This window comes from Microtus ochrogaster, linkage group LG1 (assembly GCF_000317375.1).
Source record: "Microtus ochrogaster isolate Prairie Vole_2 linkage group LG1, MicOch1.0, whole genome shotgun sequence".
Taxonomy (NCBI): domain Eukaryota; kingdom Metazoa; phylum Chordata; class Mammalia; order Rodentia; family Cricetidae; genus Microtus; species Microtus ochrogaster.
Window position 1 is genome coordinate 52,897,191 of NC_022027.1, and position 27,586 is coordinate 52,924,776.

General features: G+C 41.5%; 1 protein-coding gene across 4 annotated transcripts in view; it reads left to right on the plus strand.

Moving 5' to 3' along the window:
• The window catches only part of Arhgap24 (Rho GTPase activating protein 24), a 418,579-nt gene that overhangs the window by 358,524 nt on the left and 32,469 nt on the right, over window positions 1-27,586 (plus strand). For 3 of the 4 annotated variants that reach the window (XM_026785338.1, XM_026785337.1, XM_013350910.2), the window contains 2 exons: window positions 9,431-9,553; window positions 25,897-26,104. In XM_026785338.1, coding sequence (XP_026641139.1) covers window positions 9,431-9,553; window positions 25,897-26,104 — 331 coding nt within the window. Of the gene's footprint in view, window positions 1-9,430; window positions 9,554-14,607; window positions 15,551-25,896; window positions 26,105-27,586 lie in introns of those variants that run through there. The other variant, XM_005359572.2, reaches the window with a different exon arrangement.

A 27,586-nucleotide genomic window follows, 5' to 3' on the forward strand; every position in this document is an offset into this window, starting at 1 on the left:
TGTCCAGCCATACCCCCTCCTGTCTCCACCTTCCTAGTGCTGGGATTAAAGACTCTGAGTCCCAAGTACTGGGATTAAAGGTGTGAGCCACCACCACCTGGCTCTGGTTCTCATTTAGACTGGATCAATCTAGTGTAGCCCAGGTTGGCTTTGAACTCACAGAGATCCCTCTGCCTCCCAAGCGCTGGGATTAAAGATGCACACCGCACTGCCTGGCCTCTGTGGTTAACTGGTGCCTCACTCCTCACTCTGATCTTCAGGCAAGCTTTATCTGTTACAGCACGAACAAACTATCACTCCTCCACTGAGGTTCTTACGTCGATCCCTCTCACTTACACTCGCTGCAATTTCCAGCTACACGGCAGAATGAAATTAAAACTGAGGTTTAACTCGCCCTTAATTGCATACCATGGTAATCACTGGCTGTCCTCCTTGGGATAGAGCAATCAGGTTGTGAGAATCGGTGATAAGATTTGGTTTTATAGCATCACTTGCTTCATGTACGCCCGAACACACTCTGTGATGCTGCTGCTGTGTACAAGTGGATAATTAGCATCTAGGCAAGTCAAATGAAGAGAAGAAGAAAATTGTTCCAATTTAATTAAATTTGTGAAAATGTCTTAATGGATAATACTAAAAATTGTATTTAAGTAAAAAATTAAAAATTTGTCCTTGTACATGATTTATGAGTTTAAACCCTTTTCTCTCATTGATATTTTCTATAAATATTATATAATTTAAAATCAGAACTCTGAGGAAAACTGAATCATATTAACTTTTAGTCCCTCTTGGGATTCTGAAGAAAACGAGAAAAATTCATCATAGCTTTGAGGAACTACGGATGTCTTAAGCTTCCTTTCTCCCAGTTGACAACTTTCCCAGTGGACTTTTTATATTGATTTTATTTTAAGTGAGTGTGTGCATGTGTATGTGCTTGTGTGTGTATAATGTGTGCATATTCACATGTATGTGTAATGAGTGCATATGCACGTGTGTGTGTGTGTGTGTGTGTGTGTGTGTGTGTGTGTGTGTGTTTCTCTGTAGATGCTTGTGGAGGCCTGAAGAGGGCATCAGATGGTGGGAGCTGGAGCTGTAGGAGGTTTTGATGCCTGATGTGGTCCTCTGGAAGGACACTGTGTGCTCATAACTGCTGAGCCATCTCTTTAGTCTTGTGGATAATTCTCGTAAGTATATAAGCTTTCTGTAATATTTCCCATTTTACAAGCCTTGTGTCCCCCCAACACACACACATCTCATTTCTCTGTTCTGTTCTACAAGGAAATTCTCAGAGGTTTGCTTATACCAGGTGTTTCTCTTTCCCCCCTCCACCAGTTGATGAACACATTTCTTTAGAGGCATTTTGTTAGTTCAGACTGATCTCCTTCACTGAAGTAGCTCTTACAAGGTTGTCAATGATCTCCACATTGCCTAACCTGGTGATCTATACCTTAAAGTCTCCAGTGATCTCTATTTGTCGAATCTAAATTTTCTCTGTTCTGGTATTGGTTTCCCTACTGATCTCATACAACCTGTGATTTAAATAGCGTTATATTGGTGACCTCCACAGCAGGACATTCAGTCCAATGCTGGCCACAAGCTCTCACTTCTGCTGTGCTAACCACTGTAACCTCAGGACCTGTGCTAACCACTGTATCCTCAGGACCTGTGCTAACCACTGTGTCCTCAGGACCTGTGCTAACCACTGTATCCTCAGGACCTGGAACGCTGCTGGGAACAGCAACATGTTTTTTTTTATCAATGTGCTTGATAGATGGGCGATGTTCTGCTTCACCTCCTGGGATTATTTTCAAAACCAGATCAAGAGATATGAAGATAATTTGCAAACTGTAAATAAGTTACCAACTGACTTTATTATTAGCCTTGCAAATCTGTAATATTCCAAAATAATAAGAGGGAAACAATACATAAGGTTTTTCAATGTGTTGGAGCATTTTCCTCTAGATCTTCAAACAATCTCTCTCCAAATTCAATATACAATTCAACTTATCAAACTCGGGGCATGAGGAATAGTGAAATAGCGAATCTATATTCAAATGCAAAAAAAGGAGTGTCTTAACATTCACTTTGATCAAATAAACTGTCTTTAATGCATGAGACTCACAAAATTGCCAGACTCGCTAATATTAACTTAAATGACTTGTTCTTACAAAACTGGTTGTGGTGTTGATCATTTACAATGCAAATAATCAATTAGACACATTATATGATCCGTAGCTTTAGAGCTCAGGCCTTTCTGATTAAAGAACTGCCACGGAGAGACTGACATGGATACAAGCAAATGGGAGGCCTGTCGTTGAAAGACTTGAATCTTAAGTTGTAAATCTTGACGAGTTATAGTAAAGCCTCCTACAGTGGGTGTGCTCTGACTTCTTGATGCCTCAGAACCACCTGGGAGGATGTTAAAGCAGGCGGTACCTTTACTTCTCAGCTCTTTCAACCAGAAGGATTTAATACACTTCTGGGTGTAGATGACTAGGTGTGTAACCTCTGAGAAAATTAGAAGTCAAATACCCAGTTAGGCTGAAATTGAGATCTTCCTGGCTTCCCAGTGCAGTCTGGGTAGCAGGTAACTGAAATACAATTAACTGTTTCATCATTGTCATTAATATGCTCAGTACATCTTGTGCTTTTCAGAAGAATGAGCCTGAGAAATCTGGAAATTAGTGGAAATCCAAATTGTGCTTATTTGAAATTTTAAAGTTTTAAAACTAATTATTTTAAAGTAAATGTATTTTTACTGTTTATGGTGGTACGTGCCTATAATCCCAGCATTCAGAGAGCTGAGGCAGGAGGATCATACATTCAAGACCAACCTGTACTGCATAAATACACAGAAAAACAATCTCAGAACAATATAATTAAAGGCATCAAAACTAATAGAATAAATACATCATTATTTTTAAAAACCATGAAAATGGAAATAAATATTAGCTTGAAAGATAAAACATTATTTTCTTTATTAAATAAATTTACTTTATTATCATATTCAGAATATTTTCTAAAAACTATTTTATTTTTTTAAAATATTTATTTATTTATTATGCATACAATATTCTGTCTGTGTGTATGCCTGCAGGCCAGAAGAGGGCACCAGACCCCATTACAGATGGTTGTGAGCCACCATGTGGTTGCTGGGAATTGAACTCAGGACCTTTGGAAGAGCAGGCAATGCTCTTAACCTCTGAGCCATCTCTCCAGCCCCCTAAAAACTATTTTCTTGCATTTGAAATGATTCAATTAAAAAATATTAAACTTGAAAAAAGTTTAGATGAAAAAATATCTTACAAATTCATAATAAAACAACAAACGACCTATTGCCCAACAGTCTTTGATTTGTTTGAAGTCATATTTCTTCAATTAGTGCACAGTGACCCTGCGATGAAGTCCCATTACCACAACCGAAGATAATAGATTTCAGAGCTAGGAAATGAGCACCTGAAGCCGGGATCTGGGCTACCTGGTGCAATTCTTACTCCCCTTTGGCTACCTCTGTTTAAGCCATAGTTGCATTTTCAGATCAATAGAGGCAGTACATTTATATATTATTATTTTATTATTATGGTGTATGAGTGTTTATCTGCATGTGTGGTGTGCACCGTGTGATTGTCTAGTGCCAGCTTAAGGGCATGAGACCCATTGCTCTGGAGTCACAAATGGTCACGAGTCACTGTATGAGTCCTGGGAATAGAACCCACTGCTCTCAAATGTTGAGCTGTCTCTCCAGCCCCGTCCAGTGTTTCACTGTTCACTCTCTATAGTAATTTTCGAGGAATTATAATATAGACTTTTTAGTTCATCATATATGTATATGTGTGTTGTGTATGTATATAGTATATATACATTATTTTTAATATATGTTATATATTAAATTGAGTATATACTCAAGCAGAGAGACTTCCCTCAAATCATTTTGAAATATAATCCTTGGAAACTTACTATAATTAGTAAATACCAACCAATAAGCAGTAAACTAACATATATTCATTATAATTATTCATAGCTTAAACCTAAGCTTGTGATACATGACAGAGAGGTCTCTTTTCACAAATAGATTAGAGCCTTCTTGAGGGCATAAATTATGTAAGACATCAATATAATAAAAACCTCAGGAAACAGAAGCCTAAGATTAATTGAACTAAAATACAAAATAACATTTTAGCAGCATGCTTGTTGTATACATTAACTATAAAAGCAATGTGTTTACCGTTACTAGGTCTCCAATTGATCTCATTTTGGTTTAGAGGTTTGAAATATTACTGTAGAGTTGTGCAGCTTTTTGTTTATAAAACCTTGAATACATTCTCATTTTCTGACTTAAGGGATGTTTTTAAATATTCAAAAATCTTAGTACAGCATTGAGAAATGTTGCTGTTGAGAAAATTCATTGAAATTATGACCTTGCACCTTTTAAATTAATATTTGTGAAATAAATACTCGGAAATGATTAACAAGGCATGACAAAAAGTCTTCTTGTTTTAGATAATAATGTATTTCGCATGTTAGTATAAGGGGGCCCAGTGTCCCTCCCTCGGCCTTCTTCCATGAAGTGCATTGTCTCATCCCATCCTGTTGTTATATGGTCAAAGGTTTGAGCACCCACAGGGGCCCTGGGTTTTCTGATCGCATGCCATATAATTCTGGTTCTTTCCCAAGCATCAGTCTCCATAAAAGGAGAGTCATGTGTTTCTACCTCTGTGACTTTCCACTGTTATGCTTGAGCAAAGCTTTTACCTTCACAATCCATTCTTAGGAAAGACCTAAGAACTAGAGCTTATAGAAATTGATAGGTTCCTTTGTTTGTTTGAAGATTTTTCCACTTGATGATTGAAAATAAGTCTTAGGGCATTGACATATCTTCTCTGCAAGTGCTAATAAAATAAAGAGTTTAATAATCTGGCTTTGGTCCTGTTTGTACTTAGGAATGAGGAAACATTTCACCCTTGAAGTTATGAACAACATTGACAGTGTTTGCTGAAATGTCCTCTGGTCTGTACTGTGACTTTGTGGGCTACAGTGTTCGCTGAAATGTCCTCTGGTCTGTACTGTAACTTTGTGGGCTACAGTTCACTTTGAGCAAATCATTTAAAAAAATGAAAACAATCAATTCACCGCCAATCTTTGTTGTGGGAAATTACTTTAACTATGGAAAGATGTTTTCCATTTATTTATGATGTGGGATATTAGACCTAGTTGGTCTAATAAAAAGCAGAATGGTCAATAGCTAGGCAGTAGAGGGATAGGTGGGTCTGGCGGGCAGAGAGAATGGGTAGGAGGAGGAATCTAGGCTCAAGAGAGAACGAGAGGGAGAGATCAGAACAAGGGAGAAAGAGAAAGATGCATGGGGCCAGACAGGCAGCCGTTGCCAGACAGACAGGCATGAAATAGGATGTACAATGAAAGAAAGGTAAAAAGGCCTGATGCAAAACATAGATGAAGAGAAACAGGTTAAATTCAAGAGCTGGTGGGACAAGCATAAAATAAGGTTGAACATTCATAACTAGTAAGAAATCTCCATGTCATGATTTAGGAGCTTCTTGGTGGCCCAAAATAAAGTCTGCTACAAATCTTTCTCCTTTCCAAGAAACTATTTTACATTTTAGTTCACAATTGTACTAGCAACTTATAATTATTTTCCTTTAAGGGAAAAGAAAAAAAAATCTTTGTGTGTGGGTTAGGTTAGCTAGCTTTCTGTGACTTTAGTGAAATACCTGAAATAAGCAATTTATTCGAAGGAAAGTTGTTGGTTTTTTTTTCTCGTGGTTTCAAAGGATCCAGGCCATGCTCACATGACCCCAACCCACAGGCCTATAGTAAAGCTCTGTATCATGGCAAGGCACACATTGCACATGCTCAGTGAGAAACAAACAAGAGACAGGCACAACAAAATGTCACTCACAGGCATCTGTCCAAAGGCTGAACTTCCTCCTGCTAGGTTCCTCTTCAGAATGATTCTAGCTCTGCCTTCAGCCTTTTGGGTTACATTTAAAATAAAACCAACCATGGCAGATTTTGAAACCTTCCACTCAATGAGCCAATCAAATATGTCCTAGGTTTGCATTTTAGAAGGGTGTAAGGGGCAGCAGTTCCTTTTGTCATCAAGAAGGTCCCAAGTGCAGGTCCTTGATTGCAAGCATGTATATGGGCTGTTGTAACTCTACCTCGGAACTCTACAAACGGTAATCAGATCCAGTATGTAATTTATTTGGGGGAATCTGTTTCACTTTGAGAAGAATAAAGTGAACAGGTGTGATTTTCAGAGCTCTATGAAATGTGCAAACATTTGGTGTTACCTATGAGCAAACACAAGAGAATGACGTGACCTACTTAGCTCCTGTTGAATCACCAAGCCTTGCAATGGAGCGCTTGCATTAAGCGTGACTGCCAACAGAAGTCATGCCCTTAATACGTGTGCAGACCCCCCTGGTGTGTGTTAGAGTAGGTTTTCAAAAACTGAACTCGGCATGGATCCAGGCAAAGTGGAAGAATGGAGACCGTGTAGCATCCCAAGGCTGTGCAGTGCAGTGTAAGGGGCACAGATATATGTATCCATATATTATGTCTGGATGTAAGGGTAGTTCTCAAACTCGTGACTATTAAAACTCAATGTTGTTTTCAAATTTCACATCTTGAAATAATTTTTGTTTCTAAATTGATTACATTAAGCATTAGGTACCATTAAAGAGAGATGACAACCAAAGCTGAACTTCACCTTTGTGGTTCGAAGTTTAAATTATGAACTTATTCATTTATGGAATAAAATATTGCTAAGTTGTGTTTGGAGATCTTTAATTGCATTGCCCCACAGGTGACTTGTAGCTGAAAGGTCATATATACTAGAGCGGAAGACATCTGTAGTCTTAGGAGGGGACCTGTTCATTAGCTTTCAGTAACCGATCCTATCTTATCCCCACCCAGAGGGTGTGACCCCAGACCCATAGTGGCTGCCTGGAACCCCATGCATATGCTTCCTAAGCACACACACACCTACACTAATTAAGGTTCCACAAATTTAGTTCAGTAAGAAATGATTGATCAACAATAAGGAGAAAGTTGGTAGTGATATACTGAAGTAAATTCTTTGGATTTCAGGATTTGTTCATTTCTGGGATTTTCATGTAATTTTTTGAGGCCTCAGCAAATAACTGTATGACTCTCAGAAAATATGAACACTGATAGTACATTCTTAATCTATGTAACAACTTAATCACATTTTTAGTAAGAAAGTGTGTTGTTTCCACCAAGACTCGTAGCAAAGGCTGTTCTAAAACATTCTTTTTCTTTGCTAATACACTGAGGAATCAAGACCTGTATCAATGCGTAGAACTCGGGCACGAGATTTCACAGCTGTGAGTGGCGGTCTAAATGAGATTCAAGGTCAGACACACAGCACCCTTAGCAGAGATAAAGAATCAGATGAAAAGCCAGGACTACTGGCCAGTTGTGTTTATCAGGCGCCTGTCCCTCTGCTTCTGGGCTCTGCAGTGGCTGTCTGTCCCTGCCCTTCCTCTGCCTGGGCTGAGAGTGACACAGCAGGAAATTGCTATCTGAGTTCACTGAGCATCCTTTAGGCAAAGGCAATAATTAAAATATTCTGATTTCAAAATGCTAATATTTTGGCTCCAGACAGTGGTATAAACAGATCAGAATGCAAAACAGATTCTTAGCACTGTGCAGGGCCGTTGGAGCATTATTTTATTTTGACGTTTAGTTAATTCTGGCATCCATATGTGATATGAGCATGCACGTTTGCTGAAGTGTGCTATATTCGCAGGCATGTACATCATAAGGTTTACATGTGCCTCCTATGTATAGTGGTATGGATGAAAAATAATGTTTGAGAGAATAATCCTTGTTACTGTTGAATAATTGCTCAAGCATGTATTAGCTCTGTTGTCTCCCTGGTAACAGGCAGTCAAATGAAATGCGTCACTCCTTCAAGGGTTTCCATTTCTAAAGTCCAGTATTTTTATGGACTTTTTGGTTTGTCCTCACAAACATCGACTCCTTGTTTATTTAAGAAGCATGATGGTGCAGGGAAAGCTACTGGACGTCCATCGAGCACATGTTGATCCTGTTGTATGAGATGGAAAAGATGATTTACTCGGCTGGCTGACTTAACTTCTGCTCACCACACAGGACTTCCCAGCCAGGGAGGTCCTGTGGAATCCAGGACTCAGATGCCTCCACTCCACCTTTCACAGCAATGTGTGAATTAGTTTGGGTGTGAGAGGGGAGAGGCCGGAGGTGTCTTTTGTAACTGAAACCTACAAGCTTTTCTGAGAGGTCTTCCAGTCTACTTAGAATGAACTAACCAAATAAAACACTTGAATGTGGATTATTGATCCAGAGGCTGCAAGCTTAGAATGTTCAGTGAAAATTAAGTACTGATAGCTACAGAGCACCTGAACAGTAAGTACAACTTACTAGAATTCGGTGAAATACTAACTGCTTTTTAAGTTATTCACTTGTGAGCCTTAGGAATTATCACCCAGGACTGAAGCCCTACAGCTGTGACACTAGCTAACATAGCTAAGGATGTTCAGAGCCCCATCTTTACATCTGACAGATCCTTGGGGCTCAGGGTCGGGTGCAGTCGCTCTTTCTATACACACCTGAAAATTGCATTCCAGGGAAACTGAAGTACACGATAGAGTTTCTCAGGGATTAAATTGTGTGCTTTAGACTTTAGTTCTTTAAATGTTATTAGAGACTGTAAAGATTTTTCAGAGCATGAGGTGGGGGAAATAAAAGAGGGGCCACCCCTTCTGCCCTGAGGGCTTTTGAAATTTCCTACTCAGGTGTCAGGGTCATTAGATATGTTTTGGCTTTTGTAATAGACCAGGCATGCAAACAGTCCCCTCCCCCACTCCTTAAAGTGAGACCTTTGAGGACTGAGTTCCCCCTGACCAACAAAGGCAAAGCAGAGGAACTGTAGGTCACCTATATTACCTGATTGCTCCGTTCCTAAGGTCCTTCCCTGAACCAGGGACCTGCCAGGACTTGGTGCTTCTGATGAAGTTCCAGGCACCTGTGGCCCACCACCCCATCATCTCCTCTTTTCCTTTTGTCTCTGCCGTTTCCCCCTATTCAGCAGCTCTGTCTGTGAATGGACTGGATTATGAGTTACTGCAGGCCCATGGGTTGTTGCTAGGACAGAAAAGCCCAAGCATTGTTTGGGGAATGGCATTTGTTCTCCTGCTTTCTCCTGGAAACATAAGAGCCTTTCCTTTTAAAGCAACAGTCCCGACGCAGGTCAGCCAGCAGCTAAGGTAAATATTTCCCGTTCATTCACCAGGCTGCAGGGCCTGCCTGCAGGAGGCCCAGCCCTTTGGGAAGCCCTCGAGGCTGGCAAGGAAAATTCGGCTCTCACTGGCTGAACTGTCCTTCCAATGTGCTTATGTTTCTGCAGGAGGTGACCGAGATCGGATGACAGCGAATCATGAAAGCTACCTCCTCATGGCGAGCACCCAGAATGATATGGAAGACTGGGTGAAGTCCATCCGCCGAGTCATATGGGGACCCTTCGGAGGAGGTGAGCAGAGTGTAGTCATAGAAAAGCAGAAGGTAGATGCGGCAACCTTTCCTCCAGCCGGCAGGGGGTCAGCTCCTGTGTCCAAATAGGTGAACGTTAACGTGAATGGTAAATTATTCAGCACCATTGCTGATGCATATCTAAATAACTCCTGGATTAATTAATTCAGATCGCCTGTCTGTAGGAACCAAACTTCTGTGAATATGTTGAATTCTAAAACGGAATAACTTCGTTTTTATTTTCGATTTTTCTCATTTTTGACTAACAGTAAATGATTAGAGTATATATACAATCCAAGCAAAGCAATGTTGAAAGTGCAGAACACAGCAAATAAGCTAAAAGGAAATAAACTAAGTCAGATAGAATGAAAAGAGGAAGAAATTAAAGGTGATAATTTTATCCTTCAAGAAACAGGAGCTGGAATAACATAAACAGAAATGTTTTTTTAAGAAATAATAAAAGTATTTGTATACCACCAAGTGTATTTTTAATGAGGTATGATAATGTTTATTAAAAATGAATTATGTGAATATTAATGTAGTCAAAAATCAGTTGGATTTTTTTTTTTTTTTTTGATTTTTCGAGACAGGGTTTCTCCGTAGCTTTTGGTTCCTGTCCTGGAACTAGCTCTTGTAGACCAGGCTGGCCTCGAACTCACAGAGATCCACCTACCTCTGCCTCCCGAGTGCTGGGATTAAAGGCGTACGCCACCACCGTCGGGCTCAGTTTTATTAACTCAAATTCACATTTAATCAGCCAAATATAATTTCCATGTTTTGCATTCATTTTTATGAATTGTCAGCAAATTGAATTCTCAAAACCATTCTTTTCTATGAACATGTCAGGTGTTTCTTAGGTTGACTGACCTCTTCATATATTAGAATGATTTCCAAAGCAGTTTATAATGTGAAGTTGTTTAGGTTTTGATAAATGCTGAGCTTTGAGGCTATCTCAGTAGTAGAGTCTGTGTGTTTAACATGCTTGAGGGCCTGGGTTTGAGCCCCAGAGCTGAAACAAAGAAAGGGAGGCAAGACTACCATCTGTCCCAGCCTGCCCAGTAGCACCCTGACTTCCGGCTGACAGCCCAGGGTGCTGATGGAGTCATAGTACTCAGGTCTTCCTTGTATGAAAGGTCCTGCGCTCCTCCTGTTCATGAGCTAGCATGACAGTCTAAAATATTTGTAGATCCACAAAGGGAGACTCTGCCCTCATCCAGAATTTCCCTTGGCATACATGAGAAATAAACGCACAACTGGTTCCGGTTTGGAGACTTGTGGGCACCCTGCAAATGTGACTTCTCAGAGTTCCTATTGCTTCCTCTTCTCTCTAATCAGATTGCTGAGGCCCCTGAGTCCAGGAGGAGCCTTTATATCAGCTCAGGGGGCATGTTTTAGAGTGACTACATCAAACGTGTCCATGTTCCTTTTCTTTCTTTCTTCTGGCTGTCTTCTCGAGGAAGATGGGTAAAGTTGGTGACCACAGACACGTGAGCCTCATGACCCGCCTGACTCTGCCCCCAGCACTGCTGTAATGGCTGCCTAGTGCCTCACATGCCCCGACAAAGGCTCTGGGCATCTGAACTCAGGTCCTCAGGCTTGTGCAGCAAGCACGGCATCCACATCTCCACCCCCACCACGTCAATGACTTTCACAAATACACGGTTCAAGTTTTTGAATGAATGAATTTGTTCCCATGTTTGATTTTTATTTTGTATTTCCTTGTGACCTTTTCGGATCATTAGGTCTGGTGGCCTCACCGTTGGCCTCTTCTGCTACTCTTCTGCCATCTGTGCTCTCTGACACTCCCAACACACGGCCTTAAAGCCTCTTTACTGCCGTTCTATGGGCTCCTCTTTAGTTCCCTGGCCTCTGCCCGCATACTCCATGTAAATGCACACATAGGAAAGGTAGTGGTTGGCACCTAGTAGTGTTGAGGATTTACAGTTCCTTATGTATTCTAGATATTGATCCCTTGTATACAACTCACCCCTCACCCCTCAGATATTCTCCCACTCTGTAGGCTGTTTTCGCTGGTGATAAGTCATATATGTGTGTGTGTGTGTGTGTGTGTGTGTGTGCGCGCGCGTATGTGTTCTAGCATAAGTCATTCACAATAATAAACAACAATCCCTCAAACAATGAATTTCTCAGGTTCTCCTTTTTAAGTCTTAAGAAATTATAGGATAAGCTTAAAGAACACTAACTTAACTTTCACAAACTATTCAATGATTCCTCTCAGTGTTAAAAACCAGTGCATAAGTAAATGCAATGCAGAAAACGGAGCAGACTGAAGTCTTTGATAGATCAAGGTTGTTACTGTTCTCCTGCATTTCAAATGCAGTGCAGAGAACCAAGCAGACTGAAGTCTTTGATAGATCACGGTTGTTACTGTTCTCACCCTGGACCCTGCATTTCAAATGCTCGCACTAATTCCATGACCATGGGCTGAATTTTGAAGAAAGTCCTAAATTTTAGGTGTAAACAATACACATATATGACTAAAAATGTTGTTTATTTCATGTTTTGAAATTCCAGTTATCCTTGCATTAAAAGTAAGTTTTCCATTATTTAGGTTATTTTAAAGTCATTGTTTATTCTGCTTACTGTTCTGTGGATTAGGTCCTGAGGCCCAGAGTAGGTGGGTGACTGTCAAATTCCAAAGCACCAGGAAAATTCATTTCTTCCTCTGATTGATAGGATAATAATATTATCTTGTCCTTCTACTGTGGTAAACACAAGTTCATGCCTTATTTATAATGGATATTGAAAATTCATCAAACGAAAATTTTAATATAAGATCGTTTTAGTTAAAATAGATTTTTAGATGTTTAAAAATATCTGAATTGACACCAGGAAATTAAATGTGTGTGTGTGTGTGTGTGTGTGTGTGTGTGTGTGTGTGTGTGTGTGTGAAGAAGCACCTATCTTTGCATGAATACATAAGTTTGTGAGTGGCCATCACCTGGACTAAGATGCTTCAATACCAAACTGAAAGGCCACGTTCCACAGTGGCCTGAAGATCCCTGAGGAGCTTTTCTGGTGCCTCACTCTCCTAGCAACTAAAAACTGAGGAGAGAGAAGGTGTAGGGTTCTTCGTCAAAGGAAGCCAATCATTTTACACCTATCCAGCTAAGTAAAGCAAACCACCTGGACCGCAGAACAGACTAACCGCTCAGCCGGGAAAGGAAACTTCAGCACTGATTCTAGATCTCCCAAGCTGGGCGATGCGCTTAAAGTTCCGTGACCAGTTCCTCCTGTTCACGACTTAACAACGTGGGGGAAGAAACAGTGTGGGCTTTAAAGTCAATAAGTTAATCAGGAGAGAGAGAGGGTTTGAGTGCGGGCCTGTGTGGGTGTGAGTGGGTGTGGGTGTGAGTGTGTGTGGGTGTGAGTGTGGCAGCCTGTAGAAGGTGGGGGCTTTGCATAAGGTGAGTGTTCAGGCCTGTCTGTGTCTGTATGGCATGTGTGCGTGTGTGTGAGGATGTGTGAGTGTGTAGGCCTCTGTGTGTGTGAGCTGAGTATAAGTGTGTAGGCCTGTGTGTGGTGTGAGTGTGTGTGTGCACGGGGGGTCTGCAACTCTGTGAGTTGTGAGTCTATGGGGGGTGTGGTGTATTTGTGACTATGTGGAGGATGTGTGTGTGTGTGTGTGTGTGTGTTGGGGAAGGGCTGTGTATGTGGTATGTATGAGTGTATGTAAGTATGCGTGAGTGTGTATCAGTAATAATTAAAAAGAGGCATAGATAATTTGGAGGAGAGTAGGAGTTGAACACAAGAATTGAAATGGGGAGAGGTAAAAATGATATAAAAAGAGTACTCATGCATGAAATTCTCAAAAAAATTCATAGAAACATGTAAAGCACAAAATTGGGTTCTTAAAGTGCTCAACTGTGGGACTGTTTAGTTTTAGTTATTTTTTATTTGTTTTTTATTTTATTTTTAATATGTATATGTAGGGTGTCTCATACACACATATACATAATACATGCATGCATGCATGCATTCAGACATACATGTATATTGAGTATAGGTTTCCAGAGATCAGAGGCCCCAGATGACTCTCAAATTAAGTCTATAATTCTTGCAAACTGTCCAGCATGGGTGCTGGGGACCAAACTTCCCTCTGCTGGAGCAGCGTGCACTCTAAACCACAGAGCCATCTCTTCAGCCCCTTGCTTGTTCTGTAAATTGAATTTTGTTCCAGTTGATTTTGAGTCAGTGTTCATGCAGGGGACCAATAAGACTTTCAAGGGAGTACTTAGTCTGCTTTGTGGCTTCCAGTCACCTAGAGTGAACACACACACACACACACACACTTCACCTCCCTGGCTGTGTCACAGATGGGCAAAGGCACACTGGGCAGTGATGCTGCTCTGGAGGCTACCTTTCTCATACAACTCAGAGGTAGGGGAAGCTCTGCTGAGGGACTGAGGAGGAATGAGAGGCCGTGGGGTCAGCTAGGGTTAAAGCACCAGCATTCCAGGTCTGCTTAGGGAGCAGCCAGTGGATGAATGATTAACCCAGAGAGTAAATTATTCAGTGACCAGGACTGAAAGCAGGGGAGGACACTGGTGAGGGGCAACAGCTTGCAGGAGCTGCTGCTCAGACCGAACTCTGGAAGTGGCTGCATTTCATCTTGCATGAGTTGGTTTGTTTTTTGCGGTTGTACCTGCAGGCTCATGGCCACCAAAACTAACTTTTATAAACACACAAAATGTATCGATATGTAATGTGACTTAAGGATATGCGTTTTGCTATAGCATCCGCAAACAGATTGAACTACACAGGGTCTGAATGAGGAAACGTATAAATCTCGTGTGGGAAGAGAGTAAGTGTGAGTGAGCACGCAGAAACCCCCCACTACTGTTTTGTGTGAGGGTTGAGCCAGGCAGCAGAGAAGGTGCTGAGTCAGGCAACAGTTGTGAGGTCACTGCAGAGTCAAAAAAAAAATTAAAAGGTTTCACGGGGCGCAAGGCATCCTCTCTCCCTCCCTCCCCTCATGATGCGACTGCACCTGCTTAGTCTGACCAGCGGGCACTGGAGGCGGCAGCGGCCACAGCTGTGACTCGGCAGCAGCAGCCCTGCCAGCTCCCGCCCAGCTCTCATTGAGAAAAGGGAACCGGAGCAGGAGGGGGGAGGAGAGCTCCCTGCAAAGCCGCCTCGGAACAGCCAAGGAGACTCCTAGAATGGGCACCGGACTCTTCTGACGTGGCGACTCCATGGGGAGCTGGAAGACAGAAGGGGAAAGGGAGACGCCTGCAGAGAGCATCAAAGGCTGAGGGGTACCATAAAAGGAACTGGGGAGTCCTCTGCAAGGAATTGTCGTGCACTGGAATGCGTTCTGGAGAAGGTGCCAAGGATTTCTTCCCTTTTCCCTCAGATGAAAGGAGCCAGCTGGGACTGTCCTGAAGTACTCCCGAGGGGCCTTTTGTCATTGTTCCTCTTCCCCTATGCACAGGGCTGACCTTTGCAGAGGACTTTCTGTCCAGCTGAGAAGACAGTTCTTAATAAACAAAACGAAACAATTCCTGCCTGCCGTGTGACGGTAGTCGCAGCTTGCTTGCTGCGATTCTTTTTCTGTGACATTTTGGAATGTCTGCAGAAACTTAAAAAAACAAAAACAAACAGCATCAACAGCAAAAAAAATCCTCAAAACCCCCCGAATTGGGCAAAAGAAAAAGAAGTGGCGTATTTTGTTTCATTTCTTACCAAAAAGGAGTAAATGAGAGGTTACCTTAACTCAGGACTTGGACGATCAAAACCCACCCGGGAGTACTAGGGACCAGCACTTGAGACTTGACACCTAAGCAAGCATGAGAGGAGTGCCTGTGGGCTTCCACAGAGAGGCAGGGTTTAAGGAAGCCTGAGCTGATTTCCCAACCTGGGGCCTGTATGATGCCTGAAGACCGAAATTCGGGGGGACGCCCCTCAGGTGCATCAACTCCTTTCATCCCCAAAACAACATACAGAAGAATCAAACGGTGCTTTAGTTTCCGGAAAGGTCGGTAGACGGTATCCTAATGTCCTTCTAAATCATGTCTGAATGTCCGTCTCTTAGCGCCAGCTTTCAGGTCTGTGAGGATCAGGCGGGGCGCGGGGCGGGGAGGGGCATTGGAAACGGAGGGCTTAGCGCTGGGTAAGACATTGCTTGCCTGGGTTGATTGTTCAAGGCTCCTATAGATCTGTGTGTTGCTGTCTGTGAAGGGTAGGTGGGGCTTAAACACAGTGGTCCTGTAAGGATCACCTTAACAGAGAGGGAACAGAGCAAATCTGAAGAGAGGGGGCAGAGTTCTCCTGGGCCTCTCCCACATCTAAACCCAGCATTCTCGTTCTGATCACTGGAAAGGGGTCCCTTGCAAAACGTTCTGAGTCCTACCCCTTTGGATTTCCAAATGACTCCGTGTGCAGCCTCACTAGCATGCTGAGAAAGTCTGGACCATCAGGTTCTCTGTGGTGACTCCCATTGGCTAGAAATTGGAATCACCTTGACTTTCCACATATATTATTGGAAAAGGGCAAATGCAGTTATAATTAACTATAATCAACAATACAAACTAATGCATTTCTGAATTGTATTGTTTTCAGGTGCTAGTGAAATAAATGTTCTCAGAAAAAAAGTTGATGTGTATTTTTTAAAATTTTGTTTGCCTTAATTTGAGAGCAATAGAGTGGAGGAAGATGTCCAATGGAAAGTAAGCGATTGTAAATGTACCACCACTGATTCAGTCAGCCGCGGAGCTGAATGAGATGTAGGACCATTACGTTCCTGTTTTGGGGTCGGCCACATCTTTGTTATAATCCCCTACATAGCAGTCACCCAAAAATGAGGAAATATGAAAATTAAATACAGAGGGAACTTAGTAAAAGTGAAATACTTACTCCTTTTGGGTCTTTCTCTTTGAGCAATGACCATGGTTACATGCTATCAGCAAGGTGTTTGCTCGTGTTCCAAGTTCACCCATAAGATATTAAATGAGAAACACATAATGTTAGCTCTCAAGTTAAATATCTGTGAGCATCTCATGGCTACTGCCCAGCTGCATCACTGATAGAGAAATTGACACATACAGAAACTGAGAGAGGCTCAAGAGCTAATATTCAAAGGCCATGCCCCTTGGGTTATAGCTTCTCAGCTCTTTGAAAGTAATTGGAGATATTTGGAGTACTGTTTATGTGTCTCAAACAAAGCAAGGCAGTTTTCACCCTTTCTTCCTCCCCTCCTCCTGGATGTGTAGACTGTAGGTTGTGTGGGAATGCCTGCAAGCCTGCTGTGTGTTTGCGCCTTCTTCTATGTTTCCTTAAATACAAAGGGAAAGGCAGCCTCCGAGGAGAAAGTCCCCCACAGGCTGGCACAGGCAGAAGGAGGAACGTCCTGATACTATGTTTCTACAGCTGTCTTTTCTTTAGGAAGTCTTCCTGGTCTAGGGAATGTTCAATATTTGAGTCAAGGACCGAGAGATAGTGCCCTTCCACAGTGCTGTGTTCTGCATTCTGTTAGAAGCAAGGAGGGAGCATGTAGCCCCTCCCTGCCCGATTCCTTGTCCGCATAACTGCAGTTCTACACTGGGGCTCATAGAGGAAGGTCCTCAGCTGCTGTAGCTGCACTGTTGCTGCTGCACTGTTGCCAGGCTAGCGTGCTGCACTAATCTGTCACCCCTGCATTATAGCCTGGGGTGTAGGGACTGCACATCTTTACTGAAATTTTGATGCTAAGAAGAATTACTTCCCTCTCAATCCCGGACTCCAAACTGTGTCACCTTAAGGAAAGTTTGGCTTTGTGCTTTACTGACTGTTTGTGCTCACCTGTTTCCCACGGTGGATCCCGCTTTCTGGGCTGCCCGCACACCCACTTGTCATTTCCCCAAAGAAACAAGCGGAGTGTGTGAAGCTAAGAAAGCACCCAGGGGAGGCAAAAGCATTGAGACGGCTGTTTTCCTGATCCACAAATAAATTTTTAACTGTTATCGTGGGTAGACCATAAGAAAGAGAGACTCACTGGATCTCAGCAGCTTTAGAACGACTGCCAGAACGAAGGGTAGAGTGGGGGACCTTTGTAGGTGCCAGCCCTGAGCTGTGCAGCCCAGCCACTTCTCAGAGGGCTTTTCTTCAGACCTGCTCCGGCCTTCACTGCCCTTTCATCTCCCTTTCTTTTTTTCAAGAACTAATTTAGGTCACTGAAAATGTTCCCTCTTCGGGTTTTCACAAACCTAACATCTACTAGTCGGGAAGTGGGGGATTGTGGTATTCGGAATTTGTATGTTGGCAAAAGAAAACTATAGTGTAGTTTTAACCCGTTCATTTTTAAACTTTGATATTTCATCATGACTTCATATTAAGAACTATTTTCTCTGCAATTAAAAACTAAGGTAAAATTTTAACTTCTAAGTTTAACCTTAATTTAGTCAAAGGTGTCCCTTTCTTGGAGATAAGTTACTAGTTGCCCAGCGGCTATTCATAGAATGTGGCACATTATAGATAAACACTTAGAACCTCTGGGGTTTGCTCTGGGCTCCCTCAAGCCCCATCTTAGGCCTCTGCACTTTTCTTGCTTGGGTCTGCAATGCTCTTTCTTCACAAGGACAGCCATGGCCTCCCCGTCTGTCACACCCTTCACAGATTCCTACATCAAAGTCTGTTCCATAAAGCACTGCCTGATCCCTATTCCTTCATTGTGCTCTCAAGCCTTGTTCCACCACCCAGAGCTTCTATGTCCTACTGCCCACAGGAGTAATGCCTACTTTACATAATCATCAACACAGTCTAACCAGTTCCACTGGTTACCCAGAGATAGCCCCCCCAGCTTCCCAGGCTAACCCATGTTAGTTGTTAGTATGTGTTCTTCCTACTAAACACATACTTGACACCTCCTCTTGCCTTTTCATTTTGTGTCCTCCACCATGGTGCTCTTCCTGCGTTCAAACTTCCTCTTTGTTCAAGACATGGATGGCTCTCACTTCACACTTCTTGCTATTCAGCCTTGTGTTTTATACGAGCTTCTTCTTGGAAACTGTATCTTTATATGTGTGTGTGTACATACTCCTTAAGCAGCACAAATGTAGTACACACTGGTCGCTTTATTTCCATCCACAGTGAGGTGATAGGTCTATCAGTTAATATTCAATATGTATGTGAGCTGAGTGGCTGTATATAGCCTGGTATTTATAAACACTTAGAGCATTACAGTGCTTTCTGCATTCTCCTGTTAGTCTGTAAGCAATTTGAGTTAAAATACAATGACTTCATATGTTTGCAGATACAGCCAAAATTATCTTCAGAAAATGAATGTTGTTTACGTTATAATCATGTTTTTGGAAGTTGATTTGTCCCATCCAAATACCATTGTCCAGACACATATAGTTTTAACTTGTATTGTCTGTAAATGAGTGGTATTTTTTGGAGTCCCCAGCAAGCGATGCTGCGGATGTAAGAAAGACAGACTGCATGCTTCAAGTTAGGATCTTGCAGACTCCCTAGGGAAAATGGAATAATGAATGCCAACCTGGGATAAGTACTGTAGCAAGTGTTATATGGAGCCTCAGCTGCTTGGGAATAAAGGTTGACTTCCCAGCTCATCTGGAGAGCAGAGAATGACTTAACCTACATGAGACTGAGTTTTTCCCTCGATGATCCTAAGGGAACGTGCAGCTCACTTGTGAAAAACACCTGAGCTGAATTAATAAAAGAGAGAGGAAGAAAGACCTTCAGAGTCACACGGACCTTTATCTGTAACCTACATAGGCTTCTTTATTAAACATGGGGCCTGAGACAGGCCACCTGGTGTCTTTTGGCTATAGAAGAAAGATTCTGGTGAAGAACATCCTTGAAGCACATGCCAGTCTTCTGGCTTGATTCCTGGATGTAAATGATGCTGTCTATAATTGCTGTTCTCTTCTGAGGCCGGGACCACTGTGTCAGGCTTCTCATCCTGAATACTTTCCTCATTTTTCCAAGTCTTTATTTCCTCTTCCTTTCCTTCTTCTGACCAGGTGATTGCACTCACTGACTGCTCACTGCTATGAATCTTATCTCTTAGATTTAGCACTCTTGCGAGAATTTTTTTTTGAACTAGGACGCTGGTGAGAGACAGAAGTAAGCCTTGGCCGGCTTTCCTTGTTCTGAGCTAAAATAGCCATCTTTTATTTTGTCTTATCCATTTAGGAAGCGTGAATGTTTATTGAAAGCTTTCACAGCCCCAGCGAGAGCAGGATTTGTCTGCTAGCAGAGCTTGAGTTAGCAGAGGAACCACAAAAAAAAAAATTTTCCTCTTTGCTGAGCATATGATCTGGTGACCAGATGGGACAGAAACTCTACAATAGCCAATAGCAAAGACCTGGAGCAACAATTAGGAAGTTTAATGTGTTTGTTTCACTCGAAAACAAGGACTGTTCTATCTTTATGGCTTTTTTATAGAAATTGGCAGCACATCTCATTTCATTTTGTGGAGTTATCCATTTGTTTTGTTTAACTGGGAAGATGACATGTTTTGGTTTCATGCATGCATAGTCCATTCTGCAAATGTTTGTGCAGGACTTTAGTCTCATCCGTCTCTTCCGCGTTGACCTTATACTCCAGGAATCTGAAGCAGCGGATGTCATGGGGACGCTGATGGATATGCTGAGCAATACAAATTTGAAAATCCAAAATCTGAGATCTTCTAGTGGCAACACGATTCCACTGTAGAAGCTTCAATACCATGAAACTCTCTCAAGCACAGAATTATTTAAAACACTACCTAAAATATAGCTAGTTTATGTGTATAGATGTATGGAGACATTGGTGAACTCTCTTTAACCTTGGGCCCATTGCTAAAGTATCTCATTATGTTTGCAGATAGCCTCAAATTTAAAAATATCTGAAATCAGAACCATTATGGTCCACAAATTTCCGATGAGGAATACTGAGTTTGTATGAACCTTGAAGTGTCTGCAGCTGAGACTAGTTCAGTCCCTGCCTGTGTGCCACCATCAAACACTTGCTGACTTCTCCCCCTCTACTGTGCACAACAAGCATATGCATATAGAAGAGTTTGTAAACATTGAAAAGATATATTTGATGCTATGTGCACTTAATATTCATAAAATCAAAATAAATAATCATAAATAACTTGTCTCGTTAATTTATTAACTTTGCTATTGAGAAGCACAATTTTTTTTTCATTGACTAAGGGACTAGTCTAGTATGGATAAGCAGCTAAATAATCAAAGAAGAAACTAAGCATCAGCTAAACTATAACTTGACCATGGCAGGGTGTCATGCTGAAAGGTGTCATGGAGAGATACATTGTGCCTTATCTAGGGAGCTACCTGTAATTAGTGTTATTTGAAGTCACATTTTGAGGAAATTCCAGACAGGGAGTGAATAGGATGCAGGGACTTCTTGGGTACAGAGGCAGAAAGTGAACCAAATGAAGATGACCAAGATTTGGCAACTTGGAAAGTGTTAGTAACTGTAGGAAAATGTGGGCTCCATACAGCAACGGGGTCAGCTGGCAAATGGCAATGGGTGAATAAGTGGATAAAGGGTGGCAAGGAGCTTCTTAGGCCAAGGTAGGAATCAAGGGGGAAAATGGGCAGCTGCAGAACACGGAGAGTCAGTTCAGGTTTACTTATGTTTAGGAGGGGTTAAATTTGAATATATTTATCTGATCACACTCTCTCTGTGGGTAGCTGCCCCTCACTCCTAGGAGTATAAGCCCGTGTGCAGGAGGGTGTAGCAGAGCACAGATGACACATCTTCATGTAGAATGAGGTCAATTGTGTGTGATTGGCTTTTTCAGTCCAGTGAAGAGTCTGGTCCTGGGAGAAGCTTTATGGGGCCGTCAGTGTCCTTCCAGGGAGTCAGCTGAGCACAACAATGTCACCCAGATGAACAAAGGCAGTGTTATTGGGGAGTGAACCTTCACTGGGACTCTAAAATGTCCATCCCGGAGGCTCTTTAGATGACTCATACACAGAGAATATTCTTGCTAATAACCTCCTAATTAATGTGTCCTTTCCCATGCTGCTAGGACACACATGAACTTGATTCTTCCTTGTTAATTTTAATGTTTGGAATTGCGCTGGTTTCCCAAAGGAGATTTTAAATCAGACAGTGATTTATTATTATTATTATTATTATTATGATTTTCCCAGTGATTTCTCTTAGCAAGCTCTTTCTTATGTAGGAGGTAGCTCGTACCTACCACAGGAATCCAAAGAAGGTGGGTTCAACTCTGTTTCAGAACTGTAGGTGAGGTGTCTGTTTCTATTGGCAATCTTTACCCTTCTTTGCAAGATGGGCGTGTCTACACACGTCATCTCTTTACAGGGCTTATTGCCATGTGTATATATTTCTTGCAACAGAAATGAAATCCTCACTAAAGTCTATGTCAGAGGCCTTTCTCTATTTTTTTCTTTTTGTTCTATTTTCTCACCTCACTTTTTTATTCTCAGTATTCTGAGCCCCTTTCCCCTTAGTGTGGTGAGACAGAGTGATACTGGAGAGTTGGAAATCGAGGGCTTCTTTCCCACCTTCTTTTCGGCAGTTATCCACCCTAAGTACTCTATAAGAAAAGGAGCCCATGTGACTCTGAGATCCCTCAGCTGTGAGAAATTAGACTTCACCGTTGGCTGGCTTGGTCAGCTTTCGGCAAATTCTTTGGTAAGGCATCCGTAAAACGGCAGTGGAGGTGGTGCCTGCCTCCTGGGCGCTGTGAGGTGAGATGGAAGAATGTAGATAAATCCCTGGTAAAACGCCTGACCTAGAAATTATGCTTACGTCTAAGACTAAGTTTTCTGAAAATGGAGGCGCATGACAAGTGTGGTTAAAGGGGAGGATGGCCGACACTTGTGGATAGCAGAAAGTTCTACAGAGGATGATCTGAACAGGAGGTCACTTCCACTTTGTCATTGGAGCTCTGACCTGAACAAATTATTGAATCTCTCTGAGCCCATTTCCCCGCACATGAATAGGGAATGTAGTAGTTCTAAATATCTCATGGAAATTAAAGAATATACATCAAGGACTTAGTATATGATATATAATAAATGTTTCTTGCTATGCTTTGTAAAGAGAATCTTATTTTAATGTAAAGACAAGCCTCCATGCTCAAAGAAGTCAAAGGTAGACCAGATCTCCCGGTAGCATCTCCTGAACCAGTGAGAAAAGAAGTTGTGAGAGCTTGAAGACATGGTTTTATTCTATTGTTGAGTGAAACTCCATCCTGAGAGAGTAGTTCACACTTGTAGTGCACTTGGGAGGTGAATGGGAACAGCTTTCCTGAAGTGTCTCCAGATTAGGAGAGAAAGCCTTTGTTGTGCATGTATCAAGATGTATCTAATGTCTAGAGTAAAACTGCAGACACAAAGTTTACTCTTCAATATTGACACTTGGTGTTTAAATCACCTAGCAGTGCCGTGAAAGACTATTTTCTGAATTTTGACAAAATACCATCAAAGCATCAAACTTAACGTTTGTTTTCAAAGAAGCCCACAGGGAAATAAAGACCATACGTTTGCTCAAGAGTAGTCTGCAAACCTAGAATAGCTCCAAAGGAATCGCACCAATGGGTTAAAAGTTTGCTTTGTTGCAACTTATAGAAAATGTGGGGCTAAAGATTTAATGTCACTTTGAACAAATGCAGACTTGTTTTTCTCATATTTAAAAACTATCTGGAGGAAAGTACTGGCTGGGGTTAGGTTCAGCATTTTTTTAAGTGAAATAATAATTATTAACTTAAAGTCATATACTCAGGGGCCTGAGAGATGGTTAACAAGCTTGCTGTACAAGCACAAGGACCAGAGTTCAGATCCCCAGAAACTCATATAAATGCTGGATAGGCATGGAGCCCATCTGTGATTCCAGCCTCAAAAAACAGAGAAAGATGATTCCAGAGCATGATGGCAGCAAGGCCAGCAATATTGGTGAGCTCTGAGCTTGACCGAGAGACCCTGCCTGTAATGAATAAGGTGTAAGAAAAAAATACAAGGAAACACTTAAGGTCATTGGCTTGAAAATATTAATTTTCTCTGCTTAAGATGTTTAAAGCAAAAAGAACAAAACCAGAGAATAGAAAAGAGCAGTGGCATCAAGCTATAAAAGTTTTCTATAGAAAAGACTAGAGTGACAGGACAAGAGAGCAGAATAGGAGATAATATTTGTATAGGGTGCATTTGAAAAAGGGATACACAAGTGCACACACAGAAAACTGCATTGCAAACTAAGTATATTTCTGATGGGGTCTAAACATTTATAGATACTTCTTAAAAGAAACAAGGACTAAATACCAGTAGGTATCCATGAAAAGGCTCAATATCATTTATCATCAGGAAATGCAAAGCGAAACTATAATCACTTCACTCCAGTAAAAACAATTGTATCAAAAATCCACAAAAGTTCTGATCAAAATGGCAGGAAAGTGTAGCTAAAATCTAGTGCAGTTATTCTGATAGTCAAGGGGTTTCTCGAAAAGTTAAAAATAAAGCCACCATACAATGTATCGGTCTATCCAACAGAAATAAGCATGTTGAAGAAATATTAGTATGCCCATGTATATTGTAGTCCCTTAACTATAGTAAAACCACCAGTGTCTATCAACTAGTTAATAAAAAACAGAAGTACAAGCAGAAAGGACTAGTGTTTAGCCACACAACATGAAATCTTGCTTTTCACAAAACGGTGGATGGAACTGGAAACAATTATGTTAAATGAAACAAAACAACACAGGAAGTCCAGTATTATATGAGATCATTCATGTACAGAATCCAAAATTGTTGGTCTCTCAGATGTCAAGAATACAGTGGTGGATACCAGAGGTTAAAAAGACTTGGAAGGAACAAGCAACAGAGAGGCTGGTGAATTATACTGTGTTATTGCTGGATAGAAGCAAGATGTCTGGTATGCCGCTGAGTGTAGGTGACAGTCACCTAGAAAAAAAGAAAAGAATCAGACAGGTGGTAGTGGTGCATGCCTTAATCCCAACACTCCAGAGGCAGAGGCAGGTGGAACTCTGAGTTCAAGGTCACCCTGGTGTACAGAGTGAGTTCTGGGTCAACCAGGGCTCCACAGAGAAATCCTATGAAATGAATAAATAAATAAACAAACAAACAAACAAAAAGAAGGAACCCAGAAGAAAGGATTTCATGTTTTCAACCCCAACTGTTTGAGAAAATCCACACATTTTGTTTAAACATTGAATAATATGTGCATGTATTAAACCATCACATGGTACCCTATAAATATGAATACCTTTACATTTTTGTATCAGTTTAATATTAATTTTTAAAAATTCACATCTAACAAGCAAATCCTGGTTCTCCAGTTCATTAGTTATTTTTGGTAATTCTTAATCCTGTGAATGTTGTAATTCATTGCTTCTCATGGCCAACACCAGTTACCACTGCTACCCAGGGGCTGTTGCCTTCCTTTTAATAGCTGTACCTGATTCTTCTCCACTCCTAACTCATTAGAAAAGGCAAAAGCAGGAAGGAGTTAGTTCTTTGATGAGTCTATCTAGAGCCCTTCTCACCCAGAAAACCAGCTATCCACAGGTGCTTCTCACTTCTTCTCAGGCTGTGGTATAAGATGTGGCCGCCTTGCTGCAAGAGAAATGGGAGACGTGTTTATTTCCTGGCTTCTAAAGTTGAAATGCCAAGAGAAAAGAGGAGCGCGAGTGGTTGCTGAATTATTGAACAGTGTTTGCCACACCATTATCCAGGAACTGCTCATTCTACACACAACAAAGGAAGCTGCGTCACTCTGTCATGAAGGGCTGCCATGCCCACTGCCACTGAAAAATGCCACTTCTGATTCTTCTTTCATAAAATCAGCATGTGAACTCCATTTGTGTTAGATGTGGCACAAGTTAAAGAATTCGTTTGTGTATTGGTACCATTTCCAGCCAGGCTAATACTCTAGTAGTAAGATGTTTTATTGTTTGGAATGTGATGATTCTGCAATTGTGAGTCTGTAAATAAATGCGTTATATAACAGATGGGAGCAGACCATCTGTTGTTATTGAATCCCCGACTTAATAGCTGCTGAATATTCTCCCACTCCTCCGGGGACTTGCACAATCTTAGCACATAGCATTTACTTTTCTTCCTTCTCCTTTCAGGAAACTCATATGAGTTGTCAGTTTCCTATTTTATCTAAGCATAGAATACCCCCCAGAAGGGTTGGCAGAGGGAAACCCGGTCCACTGGACAAGTGTATGCAGTGAACTTGGTTGTATACCAATGAGAAATAGCAAACCTCAGATACTTGTGACTGTTCCAACCTGTGTCCTTTACAGTGGATTTGAAAGGAAGACAGCAGTGAGTGAGAGGAAAATAGGAATCTTGGGTTTACTTCCATCTCTTCTTTCTCCAGGTATTTTTGGACAGAAACTGGAAGACACCGTCCGATACGAGAAGAGATATGGGAACCGGCTGGCGCCCATGCTGGTGGAGCAGTGTGTGGACTTCATCCGACAGCGGGGCCTGAAGGAAGAGGGCCTCTTCCGACTGCCGGGCCAGGCCAACCTTGTCAAGGAGCTTCAGGATGCATTCGACTGTGGAGAGAAGCCCGCCTTTGACAGGTACGTCAGACAGGTCACCATCCCTCAAGAGACATTCGGACTGGACAAAGGGATGTCCTGGCTGAGTGTCTAGCGACTGATGTGGCAGATATGAGGAGAGTAAAGTATTAAATTTGACAGCACGATTTTGAATTCATTTTTCCAAGTAACAAAGGAAAAATTGTGGAACATCCAGTGTTGTTCCCTGACATTCACTTTGCTTCACCTGCAACAGTGTTACTCACGCTTGACCTCCATCCTAGAATTCAAACTGTATTGAACTTCTGTTTTGGGAGGACAAGTCTGTTGTATGTCTTTTTAAAAGTTTTTTTTTTCTTTCAGTTAAGGGATGTTTCAAAAAGTGATAAGTATATATAGAGATGTTAGGAATATAATTTCAGTGATAATATCATATTTAAGGATGTATAGCTATGTCTTAGTCTGCAATATATTTGGTAAGTCAGAAGAAGAATTGTAAAATTTGATGAATAGTAAAGCTTCCAGACAAGAAACTATTAAGTATCCTTAATATTCCTTCGTTGTTGATATTTTGTAAATGATCTCCATATTTTACTTTAACATTTAATGGAAAAATAATCTTTTATCTTAATATCATTTGCATTATACGGCAGAAACTTTTACATTCTGAAAGCTGAAACATGCTCATTTAGTCATACATATGTGAAGATGGAATTTCCCCACTAGTACCTTCTGTAATCACCTCACAGCCTCACACCAGTGCTACAGGGGACACAGCTCCAGGGGACAGAAAGACAAGACATTAACACCTATGGGGAGGGGCAGATCACCGAGAGGGTGTTCTCACTGAGAAGACAAGCCATGCTCACTGCAGCACTCAACAGCCTTTACTGTCCTGCCAGCAAAGGTCTAATGATGATCACAGAGCTGACAGTGTGGACAAGGCATCAACTCCAGTATCAACCACAGTGTGCTTCAGTATGGTGTTGACGGAAGCTTCTGTCCTGCCCAGTCCCACAGCCATGTGCTATGCCATAGGCCTCCTAAAATAACTGAACTTACTTACTATGATCTTCAAAACAACGATCATTCTTTTAAAGATGTATTTTTAATTATGTGTAGGCATGTGTATCTGTGTAAGAGAATATACGGATGTGAGTTTGGGCACACGTGAAGTTCAAAAGAGCATGCATGTAAGATGGCCTCTAGTTGGAGGTACGGGCAGTTATGAGCCACCCATCATGGATGCTAGAAACCAAACCCTGGTACTCTGAAAAAACAGGATATGCTCTTAAGTGCCCCCTTTAAACGGGTTTATCCCTAGAGGTGAAGTATATACGTGAAGAAAACCTTAAATAGAAAATTGTTTATCATTGATTTTTACAATAGTAAATCTATTCTTCCCAACAGATGATGAATGAAATAATGGTTCACTTGGAACAAATATATTATGCAGACCTTAAAAATTGGAAAAACTACTAATTTCATATTAACACACTTCATTAAGTTTCTGTTGCTACAACA